The 21,474-nt window shown below is 41.4% G+C and overlaps 1 protein-coding gene across 3 annotated transcripts in view; it reads left to right on the forward strand.

Moving 5' to 3' along the window:
• The window catches only part of LOC136864060 (patched domain-containing protein 3), a 752,635-nt gene that overhangs the window by 251,002 nt on the left and 480,159 nt on the right, over positions 1-21,474 (forward strand). For all 3 annotated transcript variants that reach the window (XM_067140595.2, XM_067140594.2, XM_067140596.2), the window contains exon 3: positions 20,738-20,811. In XM_067140595.2, the coding sequence (XP_066996696.1) occupies positions 20,738-20,811 (74 nt within the window). The remainder of the gene's footprint in view (positions 1-20,737; positions 20,812-21,474) is intronic.

Here is a 21,474-nt window from a genome sequence, read left to right on the forward strand (position 1 = left end):
GTGATTAGAATTGAGGAGCTATCTGACCGTGAGATAGCGGCCCCGGTCTAGAAAGCCAAGAATAACGGCCGAGAGGATTCGTCGTGCTCAACACACGACACCTCGCAATGTGCAGGCCTTCAGGCTGAGCAGCGGTCACTTGGTAGGCCAAGGCCCTTCAGGGACTGTAGTACCACGGGGTTAGTTTTTAAATAATAATAATAATAATGGTGTGTGGCCTCGGTGGAGGCCTTGTGCAAGTCTTACGAGCTGACGCCGCATAGGCGACCTGCGTGTCTTTGATGATAGGGCTCTACCTGGGATGAATTCTAATGATGAAGACGGCACACACACCCCCAACCCCAAGCCATCGGATTTAACCAAGGAATGTTAGAATCCCCGACCCGGCCCGGAATCGAACCCGGAACCATCTGGACCAAAGGCCAGCACGCTAACCATTTAGCCATGGAGCCGGACAGCATTAAATAATGATAAACTCAGATTAGTACTGCCCGTAGTAAATTCTCTCCAACTAGGCCTACCTCCTTGCTGGAGATTTACTTCCTGGGAAACAGATCGATGGAGTCACGAGAGTTTTACGAGGAAGACATTGATCGCTTTGCGCTTGTTACTCCGAAAGTATTAATATCGTGATTCGTAACAGAAGGATAAATACTTCCTGCTCTGTTGTATTCATGTTGAGCTCCTCCGACCACGCCGTTTCATAATTCCATTTTTACAATAGTCTTCTGTCATCCAGTTTTGAAACAAACTGAACAAAGCAGAACTAAACCTCCTATTATCGTTCAGTAGTAACATTCGTTTTACCTCAGAATTCACGGAACAGACGGAATATCTGACTGACAGTGAAGCTTTTGTGAGTGAATATGAGAGACGTCTGAGTTCTATTCCCCGTCGGCCAGACTTGTAGTTAAATCCTGGGTTTCTCATTTCAACTGAAACAAGGCCAAAACTACTCACTTCTCAGTTCTCCATTAAAAACGATTTAATACACCAGTTTAGATATTAGTGACGCTGGTTATCAAAGTGACTACCCAAACACTGTGCCAAAGCGCAGAGGGATAGGGACCACGCTGTTCCATTCATTAACAACCACCACCACCATTGCGGTTTAATGGGTTTAAGGGGCGAGGAAACTATTAAATGACATAGAAATGGGGTACTGTTGCGAAAGAGATATTTTTTTTTGCTAGGGGCTTTACGTCGCACCGACACAGATAGGTCTTATGGCGACAATGGGATAGGAAAGGCCTAGGAGTTGGAAGGAAGCGGCCGTGGCCTTAATTAAGGTACAGCCCCAGCATTTGCCTGGTGTGAAAATGGGAAAACACGGAAAACCATTTTCAGGGCTGCCGATAGTGGGGTTCGAACCTACTATCTCCCGGATGCAAGCTCACAGCCGCGCGCCGAAAGAGATTTAAATACAGAAAAACAAATAGGCCTAATATTAAAAATAATAATAATAATAATAACAATAATAATCCGCGTCTGTGGTGTAGTGGTTAGTGTGATTAGCTGCCAGCCCCGGAGATCGGGTTCGATTCCCTGCTCTGTCACGAAATTTGAAAAGTTGTACGAGGGCTGGAACGAGGTCCACTCAGCGTCAGGAGGTCAACTGAGTAGAGGTGGGTTCGGTTCCCACGTCAGCAATCCTTGAAGTGGTTTTCTACGGTTTTCCACTTCTCCCCCAGGCAAATGCCGGGATGGTACCTCACTTAAGGCCACAGCCGCTTCCTTCCCTCTTCCTTGTCTATCCCTTCCAATTTTCACATGCCCTCCACAAGGCCCCTTTTCAGCGTAGCAGGTGAAGCCGCCTAGGCGATGTACTGGTCCTCCTCCTCAGTTGTATCCACCGACCCAAAGTCTCACGCTCAGGGCACTGTCCTTGAGGCGGTAGAGGTGGGATCCCTCGCTGAGTTCGAGGGAAAAACCAACCCTGGAGGGTAAACGGATTAAGTAAATCAGTAAGAAAGAAAGAAAAACTAATAATAATAATAATGCTAATAATAATATTGATTTTACGTCCCACGAACTAATTTCACGGTTTATGGAGACGTTGAGGTGCCGGAATTTTGTCCTACAGGACTTCCGTTACGTGCCGGTAAATCTATCGGCATAGGGCTGACGTATATCAGCACCTTCGAATACCACCTCATTGAGCCAGGATCGAACTTGCTAGTTTCAACTGAAAAGGCCAGGGCTCTACCGTCTGAGCTACTCAGCCTGGCACACAATAAGGACAGAATGTAATCCCAAGAGTACACTAGCAGAACTCAGCAAAGTAAGTAAAATATGACAATAAGGACCGACATGTTAAGTTAAAGGGAAATGAGGAGGATTGTTTTATGGTTAATGGAAGTTTATGAACCTGGCAATTTGGCCGTGTGGTTAGGGCTGCGCATCTGTGAGCTTGCATCTGCGAGATAGTAGGCTCGAACCCACATATCGGCAGCACTGAAGTTGGTTTTCCGTGGTTTCCCATTTTCACACCAGGATGCACCTTAATTAAGGCCACAGCCGCTTCCTTCCCACTACAAGATACGAAAAGAAGTAAAATCAATGCATCTTATGCAGTAAAGATATGGAGGTGTCACACATCTAACGAATGACTGCAAGGAAACAAGAAATATCGGAGAAAAGTATCTGGATAAGACAGGTACATGTGAAATTGAAACTAAAATTCAGTTTTACACTCGCGTCGAATTACTAAACGGGAATCAAGGAGAAGAGAAAAACTATATAATATTATCAGGGGCATGTGAGAAAAAATCTAATGAACGGGAAAACGGAGTAGTCAGGACATCAATGGAAAGTTTTCCTATATTCTTTGAATTAGTTAAGGTCTAGAAAGTACACCTCACACATTTTTAACTTTGGTTAATTATTAAAGAAACTTCCAAGAAGGATTTATGAGAGATATACAGAGTGATCCACTAGACCCTTATAAAATTCATGAAGATTCGCAAACTATCCAACACTGTTCGCCGTTAAACTCGATATTACTGTGCTTGCTACTTACACTTGAGCAACTTTAACCGAGCACAGTTTGCACAGGAAAACGACAAAGTGCGATGGTCACGCCAAGATGAAAGGACCATTCCATAGACGTCCTGTTTATGTTGTGCTCTCCTCAGAAACCATATAACGCTTAAAGCGATCAAGTTAATAAGTTGTGTGAAGTTATCTGTTGTGGTATAACTTAAATCAATGCTGTAAAACATGAATCAGAGGTATAACATGGAAACTGTATATAGAGTTGAAGGGGACATGTATTAGTAGCGTGCTTCCTACGAGCCACAAGTGTGTCGTCATTGTGGATGAATCGACAAGGTTTTTGCTTCTGAAAATGGAACCACAGTTCGATTTCTGCTCCATACAGATATTTTTAAAGTTTGTCACTGCTTCACTGTATACCTATGTACGGCAGAATGTTTTGTTTTACGTTCCACTAACTACGTTTGACGATTTTCGGAGATGCCGAGGTACCGGAATTTAGTCCCACGGGAGTTCATTAACGTGCCAGTAAATATACCGGCACGTTGCTGACGTATTTGAGCACCATCAAATACCACTGGACTGAGCCAGGATCGAACCTGCCAATTTGGGGTCTGTACAGCAGAGCGTCTCCCTTAAAACAGTAACACAATATTACGTAAAGCATCAATGCTACAAGAATTCCACAGCCATGGAAACGACGCAGCACAAAGTTTGTTAATTCACTCGTGTATTGGAAGCGAGCGTAATTGTTTTTACTGATCTACACTCGTGAGATATTCCAGTGACGAATAAGTTGATGTGTTACGGTATTCATCTGTGGAGATACATGCCAGAAGTCTTTACAGTCACAAAGCCTGTATAATACGTGATTTCTTGCGAGAAGGAAGCTTACAGCCAATTCGTCCCTGAGGCCTGAACGACGTTTTTGTGCAGCTGGCGCACTAGGAAACCCTTCTGTTAGAGATACTTTTCCAACGGCTGGTGATGATGAAGAGGTTTTTAATTTATTTTATAATGTAGCACTTAATCGTATAGGTACATGCTATCTCAGATTACTGTTGACAAGAAGAACTAAAACAAAAATCATGTTACAGAAAGATACAAGGCAAAAGAAAACATTTTTCTTTTCAAGTTGCATTACGTCGCACCCACACAGGTAGGTTGTATGGCAACGATGGGACAGGAAAGGGCTAAGAGTGGGAAAGAAGTGGCCGTGGTCTTAATTAAGGTACGGCCTGGTGTGAAAATGGGAAACCACGGAAAATCATATTCAGGGCTGCCGATAGTGGGGTTCCAACCCAATGTCTCCCGAATACTGGAAACGTAAACTTTTACTAGTGATGTGATTGAAGTCGACCTCCTACAGGCCCTTCTGTAACTGTACAAGAGAGCACAGTTTTGTAACAGAAAACAGCTGAAAGAGAGCAAAAGTATAATACCGGTAGTTCACAAACACAAACATCAAGTTATTATCCAATTTTCAGTTTCTGGTTAACTGTTTTCCTGTAATGCTTGTTATATTGAGTACATTATTAATAATTAATATGACAGTTGATTAAAAGAATCGCACGAGTTAATTGATTTACAAGAACATTCACTGATCATCTGCAAATTCTTCCCTTGGCGATCTTGAGGAAGGCGACATTTAATCCGGCGTGGAAGTGATGACCGTCGTTCAAGGACAAAGAATACAACACAGGAAAATTTTTGTAACTTCTTTTGAAGAACGTCTAGCTGAAGTTCACAATGCAATTGTTTATTTTGAATGTACCAAGTAACATATGGTGATGGTCTTGGAATGTTTGTGGTCTTTTGATAGTGGTTTTTTTTTACAATTGGCTTAAGACGCACCGGCACAGATAAGTTGTACGCCGTCGATGGGATAGGGCTAGGAGTTGGAAGGAACCGGCCGTAGCTTTAATTAAGGTATAGCGCCACATTTGCCTGGTATAAAAATGGGAAACCGCCGAAAAACAACTTCAGGGCTACCGACAATGGTGTTCGAACCCACTATCTCCCAAATGCAAGCTCACAGCTGGGTGCCGCCAACCGCATTGCCAACTCGCTCGGTGGTTCGAGCTACCCCTCCTCAGAGTGGGCAGGCATTGGATATAGTTTTATTTTGTTAGTCTTGCATAACTTAGATTTATTTTCTGATTTATGTGGTATATTTATGATAAACGACGATCAGTGAATACTCCCGGATATTTCACAGCCCTGTCATAAAGCGTCCATGGCATGGCTGTTTCATTTAGAATTATATGTGGTGGAGGTAGTGGACATCGAAGAATAAATATCATGGTTTCACATTTCGGTACATTCAGTGAAATGCTCCACTTCTCTAACCAAGTTGATATGATTTGCAGAGATTATTGCAGGCAGCGAGAGGTATTTAAGATGTTGTGGCGTGATGTGAAAATGGGGGTATTGCGATTTTGATGAATGGAGGAAATTGAATATCGAATGTATAAATGTTGAAGAGTGTTGGACCAAGAAAAGAAACTCCGCATTTGATGGGCCGAGGTACTGAATTCGTGGAGTTGATGCGTACGCTAAAAGTACGCCGGCACAAGAAGCTGTAGATGATTTCATATATATATATAGTGAGAGATTCCAGTTAATTGTAACTTGTATAGAAGGCCTTTGTGCGAAACTTTATTAAATGCTGAAACAGTGTGATGCTTGAACTCGGAAACTCGTGCAGTATGTTCCATAATAATACGTAGTAGCTGGTTCGTTGTCGAATGTTTATTTCCTCTAAGAAGTTATTTAGACATTTCTGGATGGTTTTCTCGAATAATTTGGAAAACCTTGGTAATAAACTTATTGGTCGGTAGCTTATTGGCAGTGAAAAAGGTTTCCCAAGTGTGTGAACTGCAATTATTTCAGCGTGTTTCCATGTGTCGAGACAGTACCCTGGACGGAGAAGTGCATTGAATATAGATGTAAGGAATGATAGTGCGTTTCGAGTGAGGTGCTTCAAAGCTATGTTAGGGATAAGATCGTGTCCAGAAGCTTTCTTGAGGAGCAGGTACTTTATCAGTATCAGATTTTGAATTTCTCCCAGTGAGGCATATTTGATCATTCCCGGAACAGATAGCGTAGAATATTGGAACTCCTTCGACTTCACTGTCATACTTGTGGTTGATTCATAGATTTGGAGTGAAGGCAATTTCAGAAACATCTGCGGGTACTTCACATTTTTCGGTGTCACTCATACAATGCGCATCAGCTACTTTCAAAAGTGGAATAATGGTTGGTTGATGTATTCGTTTGATTTATTTCCAGAGTGTGCAATAATCGGGTGATAGATCGGAGAGATGATTCTGGTACGATGAATAATGGTGGTTATATAAAGTTGTGCGTACTGACCTGATGGGCTGATTTAATGTATGATATTGCCAAGGTAGACCTGAACCTGCCATATGCGTCGCATTTTACGTTTGATCTTGAGAAGTCGTAAAATTCTGATAGGAAAGACTGAGTGAGTAGTTGTGTTTTGTTGTCGTATTCGGGACAGTGGGGCTTCTTTAAGTGAGATACATACGACGGTCGTGAGGGTGAGGGCGGGAAACAAGCTGTTGTTGATAGATGTCTCAATAATATAACCATGAATGAGTGAGTGAAATTCTTGAATGAACGATTCAGCAGACAATGACTTAATTATTGGGCAGTGATTCTAGTCAGTTTCAGCCATAGATCTCGTGTAAAGCGGGAATGAGGAAATTTTGATGAGGGCGATATCGAGGATATCTGGCTGCCGGTTTAACTTAGATGGCTAATGGGTCGGTGCATCTGGAACAACGCCGTGGATGGCATTAATTACACTTAACGCGAACAGTTGTCTACCATTACGAGTTGTTACATAACAATTCCAAATCTCGTTCTTAATATTAACACCTCCCGTTAATATGGTTGGTAAGTGGTTTTGAAACAATAATCTTGTATCTTCCACGTGGAGTCGAGCTGATGGGTTTTTTAGGCTGCTGTGACGACCGAGAGAGATCCGTAGCTTAAGTGAATTTTAACAGCACAAGCTTCTATTGTGGATAGCTGCGGTAGAAATCCTGAGTGATGTTTACGTTTTTTTCTTTGTGATGATTGCCATGCCACCAGAGGCCAGGAGCTGGGTGATCAGATCTGTGCTGTAAAAGGTTCATGTTCAACAAGGTGTGTTTCAGAAGTGCAAGCTACAGCGATATTATGGGAGATAGAAACTAGGTCGAATTGGTTCGAATTATTTCCATTTTTTTAAAACGAAGCTGATGTCGATATTTCCGTCATTAATAATTTTGTTGAAAAGCGTAGCACGCTGTTTCGCAAGCCCCTTAATACCATTTGGGCGTTTTTGTTCTGTAGTTAATATCTCTTCGGTATGTTGCTGTAACGACAAAGACGGACGTACGCGATGCTGCCAGTCGTGTACACTATTTTATTTACAAACTATATACGGTACATATATTATACACACATCAATAAACCACCATTTTGAACAACTGCCTACTACGAAGGATAAGAAGAAGACTGCAACACTTGCATGTCAACCAACTATCGACGCAACAAAATTCACATACTTGACTTCAAACATTCGGCTAACACGACTTCCACACAAGTCTCGTTAAAAGAACTCTCAAGACTGCCTCTTTATACACATTGCCTGGCCAGGCTTCTAGAAGAATATGACACAACATTTTTTCTCCTAATTTCGAGAGTCTCCAATAGCATATTTACAATGAATGGATTTTTCTATCACTCTCTAGTGCAGAAGATACGTTGTTCTGGGTATTACAGTGTGTTGCACAATATTGCATTGGATTTATACGTCAAATATACCGGTAATAATAAGATATATACTATTAATTACTTGTTCTTACCTTAAATAACCTCATATTAATATATATACAGCAGATGTTTCATGACATAACCTCACAAATAATACGATCGTCCGTACATAACTGCCTAAATAATAATACTAATACTAATACTAATAAATGTAAACAACACCTCAGAAGTTAATAATAATAATAATAATAATAATAATAATAATAATAATAATAATAATAATAATAATAATCGATATTTCTATTATTTACCCATGGGTTAGAGAATATTGTTTACAAGTTATACTAGTCCATTACACTTGCATCAGTGTATTACGGTATATGTATACGCAACACAACCAAATACGCTGGAAGTTTATTTCACGATTCATGTAATTGTGCACAGAGGACAAATTGTTCGTGAATACGATCACAAACAAACGTCCATGTTTAAAAGAACCCTGGTGCTACAATCCAGACATCTTTGGTCTACCAAGCGACCGAGCTAACCCGTAGGCAGCGCGATTATTCTTACCGTTTTTCTTGGATTTCTAGGTCGGTGTTGCTATCTCATTGTCAGGTAGCTCCTCAGCGGTTCTCAAGTAGGCTGAGCAGCCTCAAACTAGCTCTCAAATACAGTTAAATATACGAGGGGCGTTCAATATATAATGCAAGACATTTTATATCTGGCCGATTTCGGTTTAAAAAATTGGAGGTTTGTTAATAATAATGTTATTTGCTTTACGTCCCACTAACTACTTTTGCGGTTTTCGGAGACTATGAAGTGCCGGAATTTTGTCCCGCAGGAGTTCTTTTACGTGCCAGTAATTATACAGACATGAGGTTAACGTAATTGAGCCCCTTCAAATACCACCGGACTGAGCCAGGATGGGGCCAGAAGGCCACCGCCTCTACAGTCTGGCCCACTCAGCCCGGTGAAATTTTGTTTGGTACATCTTTGAATATTCCCACTTCGTCTCGTAGAGTTTCATTATTGCATCCGGGAGATAGTAGGTTCGAATCCCACTATCGGCAGCCCTGAAAATGATTTTCCGTGGTTTCCCATTTTCACACCAGGCAAATGCTGGGGCTGTACCTTAATTAAGGCCACGGCCGCTTCCTTCCAACTCCTAGGCCTTTCCTATCCCATCGTCGCCATAAGACCTATCTGTGTCGGTGCGACGTAAAGCCCCTAGCAAAAAAATAAAAGAGTTTCATTAATTTCCGATAGGTGACAACGCTATAACTAGCCTTCAAAATGGCGTCTGAAATAGAGGTGCATACCAAACGGAGAGCAGTTATTAAGTTTCTTTTGGCGGAAAACCAGGGTATTACAGATGTTCATCGGTGCTTGCTGAATGTCTACGGCGACTGTTCTTCCTCATCCACCCTATAGCCTTCTGACTTCCATCTGTTTGGCCCAATGAAGGATGCACTCCGCAAGAAGCACTGCGTGGATGATGGGGAAGTTACCGATGCAGCACGACGTTGAGTCTTAACATCGACCAGTTGAGTGGTACTATGCAGGCATACAGATGGCGTGAGGCCGTAGCATTATGTTGAAAAATAGGGCATTGTAGCAAAAGGATTGGGGAATAACGTGGTGCATTTGAATCCTCAATGAAACCAACCTGCTTTTAGAAAAAGAATTGTTGCATTATAAATCGAACTCCCTTCATACCTGATCTGACCAGAAATCGAACCTGAAGCCTCCGAGTAAGAGACAGGCTCGCAACTCCTAGATCAATGGCCACCCGTCGACGTTTACACTTCTGCATTATTCTGTTTGTAAATGTGCTATTTTATTAATAAGAATGAACTTCCTTCTTCGTAGATCCTGTCCCAAGTTTATGGATTGGAGATTGATTTTTCATAATCCAACTCCGCATTCATTCCAGAGATTCTTGTTTCACCTCTCTTAATAAATCATGTATCAGGAGTATTCAGCCCGATTATTTGTGTGAAGTTATCGAGCTTCGAGAAAATTGGTCAAGTATGTTAATAACAAGCCCACTCTTTCTTTAAAAGTAATCTAGCACTTACAGGCCTATCAGTGTAATACGTTTTTCCTACATGTATGTTCTGGCGGATCTCTGGACAATCACGGCATGTATAAATATATCAAAATGGACAGATATTGATTTGGCCGACTTTGTATAAAGGATTAATGTTCCTCCTCTTTCTGAACAAAGATGTTTCATTGGTGACCAGACGCAAATAACTTGAAAAACACGTTTTCCGAACTTTATAACAGTTTAAGATAGGAACATTCTCAGGACTTATGCTTGTTGACAAGCCGAAAATTTCCCGTCTGCATATTACTGCTTGTCGACGAGTAATTAGACTAATACCTTTAACTGCTCTACAACTGCCCTTGGCTTTGTACTTTTCTTCATTTCTTAGCCTACATTTATTTTCCACTGCACTTGAAAATTCCTGTTTTCTAAAGTGTGTAAAAATGACCTCTATTCGATATTTTGTAACTCCCATGAAAGTCAGATATGTATTCTTGCACACGTGGATTCGGTTTCAAGTTCTACTTTTCACGAAAAACTGGATATTTTTTTGCATCCCTTTCAACTTTTCGTCGTTGAACAGGAAGGAAAAGAGAATCCTGACTGCTCTTCGTGTTAGGGATATCAAATGTAGAGTGAAATTCTTTACACGTCTGCCACCATCAGAAAGATGCAGATGGTTCCTCTACCTCGATGACCATACGATTGAATTATTAACATCCCCTTTGGACTGCACCTATAACAAAGAATGGTACAGTGAAATCAGCAATAAATAACGAGACAAGAGCTCGACCAGGACACAAAGAAAGCAAGAAAATAGTTTAGCTTAATAACCTGAGATCTTTCTTCTTGGCACGCTTCCATTGTTTCTGATTTGGATACTTTACTGGACTTTTCTTGTCGGTGATATTTTGCACAAATATTTCCTAATCTATCTTCTGTGTAGTTGAGACATTCTACTAATAGCAAAGCTAAAATCCCTCTCCGTATAGGCCAATAAGGCCCTTGGGTGAATGGAAGGTTAAGGTTTCCACTGTCAGTAACATCGGCGCTTAAGAGAAACCTATCCGACTTCGAGCTCGCAAGAGCAGTTTGTGCTTAGTACCATCAGAAAGCAGCATTAAGAAGAATGCATTCAACGAAACCTTAGCTGCTAATGGCGTACGGGAGCGGAGCTGGAGACCACCAAAGTTGCCTTGCGGGATCAATCACTTGCAGCAGTCAGATATATACAGTAAATTAACAGCGCGAATGTACTGCAGCCAGTGGCGTGCGGTGGGCACATTCGTTACCCCAGCTGCAATCTATTTTTTTAAATATAAGCAATCGTAGTCCCACATATTTCCAAACTGATATTCACGGCAGTGACGACACCAGCATAAGTTATTATATAGCAGATTTTAAACAATGTACTTACAGTTTCACACTGTCACGTTTCGTGATAGTACAGCCATAGTTTTCACAAAAGTATACTGGGATTAACTATTTCTTTTTAACTTAAAAGGCCTAACATAAACTTTATCAGCAAAATTTAACTGGTATTTTACCGTCGCCAAAGTTTTATAGTTTCACTCGCTTACTGACTGTACGTTCATCGACAACAAACGAGGGGAATCATTTGTCACGACATATAACACGTTATATTCATGGAGAATAGCACGGAACTCACGAAAACTTCAACTATGATCCTAGAGGAACACTACAAAAATTCACTATATATCACCATTTCAGACAACCAAATACAAAATTCTTTTGCTTTGCGCTTAGCTCTGTGCTCATACTGGGCAACCTAAATATTTTTCTGCGGCTATCGGAAACATACTCTACACATGCTATCAATGAATTGTTCGAAAAAACTTCGCACATGCCGAAATACACAAATAAAATATATTCTTCTACATTACAATTGATTTCATAAACTGGCTCTATTTTTATTAGCAAGACGATGTGCAAGTGGCTATACTGTTAACATGTTGATATTTTTCTTGTAGCCTCTAGCGTGTGGCTCTGAACACTTCGAGTGTCAAGTATGAAAACTAACATGCCTCACCTAAGCTAGCTGTCCTGCCGCCGTGAATTGCTGTCGGGGGAGGGTCCACAGCCCCGCCCCGCTCCCAGGACAAGGAAGCTTCAAGTGCATGCGTCAACCAAGCGACTTAAATTTCGCTGGGGTAGTTCTCTTTCGCGCCGGCAAGGAAATCAAGCTCGCTGGAGAAGCTGTACTGCGGTAGTGCGGGCGGATTGTCGAGCCAACTGTACTTGGCTTGGCTTAGATATTCGCAGTTTTTTAAACTTTATTAAAAGAGTTCTAAGTAATAATAAGAAAATGTTAATACAGAGTTATTTATCCCGGCAGCGCTCGGGTAGATTGGGTTCAGTGCACGCCACTGACTGTAGCACTGTGCAGGGTACGAAGTAGTGGTGTATACGTCGAAACGAAGCATTAGCATCACTAAGGTGGGCGAACATTGCGTTATAAGAACAGCTGCTAATATTGACATTCAAACATCAGGAGACACACGCACTTACACAGCATGATAAAGTATGATGATATATTAGGGGGATGAAATATTAGCTATTTTAACAGATGAGTCAGTGGAAAACGTTATATTTTTCCATTTCATATGGCTATGGCTTATTACTAGATAATACCTCATGTTATAACACTTAAAATTATATTATATTAAGTACAATCAGTTAACGGGGTAGAAATAAACATTTCGTGTTTATGACGGGCGGAGTATGTTTACGTTTTTAGAATAAATAAAGGATAACGATGTATGTTTGATTTTACTCTCGACTTCACTTAGAATATCCATTTTCAACGAGTATCTAACCGCACTGAACTGAACACTGGTGTTCCGGATTCGTCATAAACGTATTCTAAGATCTTCGAGCTTGTCATGACTTGACCTTATGAACTGCTTGGCTTACTGACTTCCCATCGTGTATATTGGCTGGCGCCTTAAAGATATAGGCAATTTCTTCGGCTTGACCTGAGCTCTTTCTCTTCTCTACCTGGTATTCATTTCTGGCGTGGGATGAGTGAACCCTAGGCCCATGTCAATGTACAAAAGTGAAAGATTAATTTGTAATGTTTTGGACTTCCTAAACCACGTGCTTCAGGGAGAAACGTTCACACCATTACCGCCTTGACTGGGTAGCTCTCATCCTACTGATATTTCGCCAAAAATGATCTGTCACTAAAGCGAACTAATGGAGTATAACACTTTTAGTCTTATTGGTTTCAGTGATCACGTGACTCGCGTCAGTGTTATATGATTGGATTATGTGGATATGATCGATTTTATCATAAAGCAGTCACGTAGTGGTTACTTTTGTACTCATGTGTTTATATTAATATAGCATTTTTTTCATGGTCATGGCGAGGTTGGTAACGAATGGACTTTACAGTCCAATTTAGTTTGAAAAGGGTTATAAGAAAACGCCCTTAGCTCATTTCATGACAAAATGTACTTGACCCTGTTTGTATGTGGGTCTTTATTTTTACACTACCACTCATTAATTTCAATACACCCAATAATTGACATCTATTTCTCTGTAGATAAGGTCTAATACTGTGGGTACGGTTGAGGAAGCAAAGGAATAGTACAACAGTTGTATACATGTCGTGATTTTTGTTTGTGGTCATCGAGATACAATAGTATCCAACAAACAATGTCGTGTACATAAACGTTATGTACCTATCGGATATGTTTGTTTACCTATTTGTCGACGGACGCCGCATTTGGTGCACCTGTGTTGTTCCCTGTAGTGATGTGATGTCTGCAGCGAATGGCAAGCATCGCTACGATACATAACATGTGGTTCCTGCATGTCAGTTCCTTCGTGACGGTTGAAGTGTGCACATCGCTAGTATGGCTCCACGAGTGGAGATATCCATAGAAAAACGTTCTGCAATTGTAGCAATTAGCCAAGCAGGTTTATCTGTTCACCAAATTGCGAAACAGTGTAGTGCGTCTATAGGAGAGTGCAATACACCCTACACACCCTTCACCGCCAGAAGACAACAGGTAGCAATAAGGACATACCACGACCAGGACGATCTCATAAAACAACTAAAAGTGATGATAAATATATCAGAATCACCAGTAAGAGAAATAGATTCAAAACAGCGCCCCAACTTTGTGCAGAATTGTAGAAATGAACATAGCAACAATATCTGTTGCAACAGTAAAAAGGAGACTGATTAAAGCCGGCTTGAAAGGATGTGTCATAGCAAGAAAAAACCCTTCTAAGGCCCATAGATAGAAGAGACTTGAGTGGGCTATAAAACATCGTAATTGGACATCGGAAGAGTGGACGCAGGTGTTATTCACCGATGAATCGAAGTTCAAGATTTTTGGAACCAGAAGGAGAATATTTGTTCGCCGATTTGTAGGAGAAAGGGTATCCCAGCAGTGTGTTCTACCTACAGTTAAACACGGTGGAGGTTCTATTATGGTTTGGGGATATTTTGCCGGAGATAGAGTTGGCGACATTGTGGGAATAGAAGGATGTATGGATCAGAAGCAGTACCACCGCATACTTCAGTATCGTGCAATACCAAGTGGACTGCGCATAATAGGGAAAGGGTTCACCTTACAACAGGATAATGACCCAAAACATCGGTCAGAATATTGTACGAACTACATTGCATCAAAGGAAAAACAGAAAGTACTGAAAGATATGGTATGGCCGTCCCAAAGGCCCGATTGCAATCCCATTGAAATGGTCTGGGATGAAGAGGACAGACGTATCAGGAAAGCTAATATATCCAGCAAGCAACATCTCTGGAATATTGTTAAGGATGTGTGGAATCATATAAATTCACGATACCTACAAAAACTGATTGACCGCATGCCTCGAGTTTGTGAGGCAGTCATTAAATCCAAGGGAGGATATTTTGATTAAAGTAAAATATAATGATTGTGATTGTATTATATATGTGTAAGTTAATATAATTATCTTTTGTGAGAAATAACGTTTGATTTGTGTTGTAAATCTGAAATTCCAGGGTGTATTGAAATTAATGAGCGGTAGTGTATATTCCTGAGCAACACTATTTGTGAAGTGATTCCCAACAAATTCTCTACATGGGACCAATTGTGCACCTGCTTGTTTGAACTAATAATAATAATAATAATAATAATAATAATAATAATAATAATAATAATAATAATAATAATAATAATAATATGTGGCTATTATTAAATCATATACCCTTTACATGTTGTGAGTCCTTACGTACTTTTGATCTTGGGTTAGCGCTACGCACTATGTGTTACAATGTTTTACTGGGTAGTAGGCCTAATTTATAACTTAAAAGAAACCTTTTAATTCTGCTAGAGGTATAACATCTCACAAACTAACAGATCTTTTGATGATAACGGCATAGAAAGGGGCTAGGGCTGGGAAGCAAGCGACCCCAGCCTTAATTAACAGCCTCAGTGTTCGTCTTGTGTGAGAATGGGAAACCACGCAAAACTATCTTAAGGGCTGCCGATAAGGGGTTTCAAACCCACTACCTCCCGAATACTTGCTAATACGGCTCAAAATGCACAGGCAACTCGCTCCGTAATTCAAAAAACACCACATCACTGAAGCTTAGATAATAGAATATGGAAGCTGTTAAAATATATAGGTTTAAGGACCTTTCATTTTAACATAGGCATTCATTCTTTCTGTCTTTTACTCAATGAAATGGCGTATGGCTTTTAGTGCCGGGATGTGTCCGAGGATTAGGCGACCTGCGCGTCGGGATGAGGATGAAATGATGAAGAAGACACATACACCCAGTCCCCGTGCCAGGGGAATTTACCAATTTTTGGTTAAAATTCCCGATGCTGCCGGGAATCGAACCCGGGACCCCTGTGACCGAAGGCCAGCATGCTAACAATTTAGCCATGGACGAGGACGTTTACTCAATGACTACATATGGTAGGTGTTGCGGCTATCTTTAGTGCCTCACCACGCCGAGGTCTGAACCCTCTACTGCCAGATTGCAAACTCGTTCGGCAAGCAGATAGTGGTTCCATTTATATATGTAAGACTATTTCATCTCTGCTATCTGGCTTTCCTTGGTCAACCTTTCTCCTCTCCGTTATTAGTTCTCCTTTTCGTCCCACATCATTACCGATATGAAGTCCGACTCGTTGGCTGAACGGTGAGCGTACTGGCTTTGGGTTCAGAGGGCCCCGGGTTCGATTCCCGGCCGGGGTCGGGGATTTTAACCTTAATTGGTTAATTCCTATGGCACGGGGGCTGGGTGTATGTGTTGTCTTCATCATCATTTCATCCTCATCACGACGCGCAGGTCACCTACGGGTGTCAAATAGAAAGACCTGCACCTGGCGAGCCGAACCCGTCCTGGGATATCCCGGCACTAAAAGCCATACGACATTTCATTTTTACCGATATGAACTTCTTGTTATGTCTTACTGGTCCCACATGATTGTGATCTGTATTTTCTTAGATGTAAAAGTGGACTGTACCAGGAGGACTTTAAACAAGAGATCCAAGCCGATTTTGTATTAGCAGGAAAAATTTACTCTGTACCGTCTCAGAAAGAAATTAATACTGCATAAAGAACACGCTCTTTATGCGAACATGTGACCAGTTAATTATACAGCTACACTGACGTCAAACATCTACTCTCCTGTCCTATTTTCCAGCAACACGTCAAATCAATTTATGAATGGTGGCGCGCTTGACTTGAAAGTTAATCAATTCGAGGACGAAAGAAGGCAGCAGTTAGTGATTCAGACAGGGAATTGAAGCAGACTAACCTGGTTAAGAAATATTTAACGAAAAATGTGACAAATTATATTTAAAACAAATTAATATCATTATGGTCCATGGTGTGTGTTACTATAGTCACTTCCTAGTTCGTGAACCATGGGCAACGGCTGAGTGGCCTAGGAAGTGGTCCTGAGAGTCAGGATACCAGTTGCTATGGAATGGGAGTGGACATCTCGGACATATTCTGAGTCATGACCCTCTTTATACTCAGACGGCTAGGACTATACAATCCACTCGTTAGAGGAGAAATCCTCACTTGGACTATGTGCAAGTAGGGTATCATCCTGCTTCATGAACTTACTGAGCTCAGAACATTTTAAGCAAGCATCGGACCTATGGGAGTAACGGAGTCCCACTCCCATTTGACAGGCGAGGGACTTCTAGGAAACAACTTGGCGAACAAAATAGAATTCGATGGGGAGCTGTCAATATTAATGGGGCTTATGGAAGAAAGAAAGTAGAACTGACTGAGTCAGCAAAGAGGACGCATCTGGATGTGCTAGGAATAAGTGATATTCAGGTAAGGGGAGATAACGAGGAAGAGATAGGACATTATAAAGTATTAGAAGGGGAAGGGCAGAGTCTGGGGTAGGGCTGTTTATCAGGAATACCATTGCACGCAACATAGTTTCTGTTAGGCACGTAAATGAGCGAATGCTGTGGGTAGATTTGGCAGTTGGAGGAATTAGGACGATAATAGTCTCAGTGTATTCACCATGTTAGGGTGCAGATGAGGATGAAGTTGACAAGTTTTATTGAAGCATTGAGTGACATCGTGGTCAGGGTCAACAGCAAAGATAGGATAGTGCTAATGGGCGATTTCAATGTGAGAGTTGGAAATAGATGTGAAGGATACGAAAGGGTGATTGGTAAATGTGGGAAAGGTATGGAAGCTAATGGGAATGGTAAGCGTTTGCTGGACTTCTTTGCTAGTATGGATTTACCGGTTATGAATACATTCTTCAAGCATAAGGCTATTCGCCGCTACACATGCGAGGCTGGGAATTAGACCTTTAATGGTGAAGTATAGTGGGAAGGCAGGGATGAAATGGCTTCATAGAGTAGTGAGATTAGCATGGAGTGTTGGTTAGGTACCTTCAGATTGAACAAAAGCAGTAAATGCACCTATCTATAAGCAAGGGAACAGGATGGATTGCAACAACTGTCGAGGTATCTCATTGATTAGTAGTCCGACTCGTTGGCTGAATGGTCAGCGTACTGGCCTTCGGTTCAGAGGGTCCCTGGTTCGATTCCCAGCCGGGTCGGGGATTTTAACCTTCATTGGTTAATTCCAATGGCCCGGGGGCTGGGTGTTTGTGCTGTCCCCAACATCCCTGCAACTCACACACTACACACAACACTAACCTCCACCACAATAACACGCAGTTACCTACCCACGGCAGATGCCGCCCACCCTCATCGGAGGGTCTGCCTTACAAGGGCTGCACTCGGCTAGACATAGCCACACGAAATTATTATTATTGATTAGTATACCAGGCAAAGTATTCACTGGCATCTTGGAAGGGATGGTGCAATCAGTGGTTGAGAAGAAGTTGGATGAAAACCAGTGTGGTTTCAGACCACAGAGGGCCTGTGAGGATCAGATTTTCAGTATGCGCCAGGTAATTAAAAAATGCTACGAGAGGAATAGACAGCTGTGTTTATGTTTCGTAGATCTAGAGAAGACATATGATAGGGTACCGAAGGAAAAGATGTTCGCCATACTGGGGGACTATGGGATCGAGGGTAGATTATTAAAATCAATCAAAGGCATTTATGTTGACAATTGGGCTTCAGTGAGAATTGATGGTAGAATGAGTTCTTGGTTCAGGGTACTTAAAGGTGTTAGACAAGGCTGTAATCTTTCACCTTTGCTGTTCGTAGTTTACTTGGATCATCTGCTGAAAGGTATAAAGTGGCAGGGAGGGATTCAGTTAGGTGGAAATGTAGTAAGCAGTCTGGACTATGACAGATTGTGCCGAAAGCCTGCAGTCTAACATCTTGAATCTTGAAAATAGGTGCAATGAGTATGGTATGAAAATTAGCACTTCGAAGACTAAATTGGTGTCAGTAGGTAAGAAATTCAACAGAAATGAATGTCAGATTGGTGATACAAAGCTGGAACAGGTAGATAATTTTAAGTATTTAGGTTGTGTGTTCTCCCATGATGGTAATATAGTAAGTGAGATCGAATCAAGGTGTAGTAAAGCTAATGCAGTAAGCTCGTAGTTGCGATCAACAGTGTCGTGTAAGAAGGAAGTCAGCTCCCAGACGAAACTATCTTTACATCGGTCTGTTTTCAGACCAACTTTGCTTTATGGGAGCGAAAACTGGGTGGACTCAGGATATCTTATTCGTAAGTTAGAAGTAACAGACATGAAAGTAGCGAGAATGATTGCAGGTACAACAGGTGAGAACAATGGCAGGAGGGTACTCGGAATGAGGAGATAAAGGATAATTTAGGAATTAACTCGATGGATGAATCTGTACGCATAAAATGGCTACGGTGGTGGGGTCATGTGAAGCGAATGGAGTAGGTCACGTTACCTAGGAGAATAATGGACTCTGTTATGGAGGATAAGAGAAGTAGAAGGAGACCAAGACTACGATGGTTTGATTCGGTTTCTAACGATTAAAAGATCAGAGGTATAGAACTAAATGTGGCTACAGCACTGGTTGGAAGTAGAGGATTGTGGCGACGTTTTTTTTTTCTAGTTGCTTTACGTCGCACCGACACAGATAGGTCTTATGGCGACGGTGGGAGAGGAAAGGGCTAGGATTGGGAAGGAAGCGGCCGTGGCCTTAATTAAGGTACAGCCCCAGCATTTGCCTGGTGTGAAAATGGGAAACCACGGAAAACCATTTTCAGGGCTGCCGACAATTGCGTTCGAACCTACTATCTCCCGAATACTAGATACTGGCCGCACTTAAGCGACTGCAGGTATCGAGCTCGGTGTGGCGACGTTTAGTAAATTCACAGAGGCTTGCAGACTGATGGCTGAAAGGCATGACGGTCTATATTGATAATGTATGTATTGCATATATGTATTAATATCACTTAAGGTATCCCTCTATCGTGTGTCTGGGGAGCAGAGATATCCTTCCTGCCTTGCGTTTAAGGCAGTGTAGCGGTGGAGTTACCTTCGAAACCCTTTTGTAGCTGTAGGAAGTGCAACTAATGTCTGCAGTATCTGCCTTGGGTCCTAGCCTTTCCTGATCACTTCTTTCAAAACATACGCAAAATATAGCTGTATTGCAACCGCGTTAATGATTGCTAAATTTTTTAAACTACGAGTTTATTTTCCTCTTCCCCACTCGTCACGTGACAACTGCTTGAGAAGAGCAGAAACCTTTCATATCGCGTCTATTTTTTTTAAATTTTGTAATAATACGTGAAGTATGTTTCTTGTTTATTTATTTCAACTGACAAGAGGATTCAGCTTAAGTTTTATCAATATTCACATCCAAAATATCTCCCGGGATTACTATATTTTTGTGAAGTATTTGATTCCGAGTTATGCTAAAATTCATACTCCAAATTTAATTCACTATACGGGATGGTCGGAAAAAACGTGAACGGTTTATGTGATCTTTAGAGTGTTGGTCATGCTAACAGATAATTTGAATTCGATATCTCTGACCGTTTTCATTTTATCACCTGCTGAAGTTAGCCAGTTACGTCCCTTCGCTGGTGATCTCAAATGGGCTTTGCGCGGCAGTGTTTCTAAATCTGCACATGACATAAGAACGTTCACATATTTCGTTCATGTTGTTTCCGGCCACCGTGTATGCTACCAAAGAATACTTACTTTCACTTCTGAAATTACTATCAATCAACAATCATTTGTTGCTTTTCTAAGATTCCATTATTAATATTATCATCTATTTTAAATGGACTTGGCAACAGAACACAGTGATTCAGGAGACATTTAGCCCAATTCAAATTTCTGCAGTTATAACTAATCGTATAGCTTAAATGCCAGCAGAGTAAAATAACCAGCAATCACACCATATTTAGTTCTAAATTTGAAAAAGCAATGTCCTGTTATTTCTCATGTACTAATCTGAGATGTTGAATTTATTGTTACCTTTCGTGTGTTTCAGCTTGCAAAAATCCATCACCAAGTTACCAAATTGGCATCACCGAGTGGAATCGCATGGGAGGATGTTTGCTTCAGGTAATGCACTCCTAAACATATACGTATAAAGTACAGAACTTCAGGTTTGTAGTATTGCTGGTCCTGTACCATGTTATCAGAACCCTTTCTGAAATTCTCGTTTATCCCTTCATTTGGTCCTTATCCTCACTGCACCACTAGCTACGTGTGATTCGGTTTCGAGCTGAGCATGAGGTAGTCGTAACGTTCACTTGAGGTAATCGTCCGACTTCACAATCGAACATCCGCCGGCATCAAGCGATTTAAGAGAACTGAGAGACGAATCATCTGAAGTGCAGCGTTCTACACTTGTTGATGCTGAATTTCCAGATACAGTCAGAAAGTGCCGGACGTGATACACAGATGTCCTACTGATAATTTTAATGAACTATGAAATTAAGTCTTGAAGTTATATGAGAATTTTAAATGAAGAATAATGTCACAATTGATAGAAAACTTTGAGATGTGCTGGTTCATGGTTCAAACTTAGGTGGACCTCTTCTGTCAGATTACCGAAGGAAGCACTAGACCGTCTGGCTGCCATCTGTAGTGTTTGTCATTCCTTCAAAATGTAGTCAATGGTTAACTCGGAATTGTCCGGCTCATTGGCTGAATGGTCAGTATAACGGCCTTCGGTTCAGAGGGTCCCACGCTCGATTCCTGGTCGCACTGGAACTTTTAGCC

This window comes from Anabrus simplex, chromosome 2 (assembly GCF_040414725.1).
Source record: "Anabrus simplex isolate iqAnaSimp1 chromosome 2, ASM4041472v1, whole genome shotgun sequence".
NCBI classification, from domain to species: Eukaryota; Metazoa; Arthropoda; class Insecta; order Orthoptera; family Tettigoniidae; genus Anabrus; species Anabrus simplex.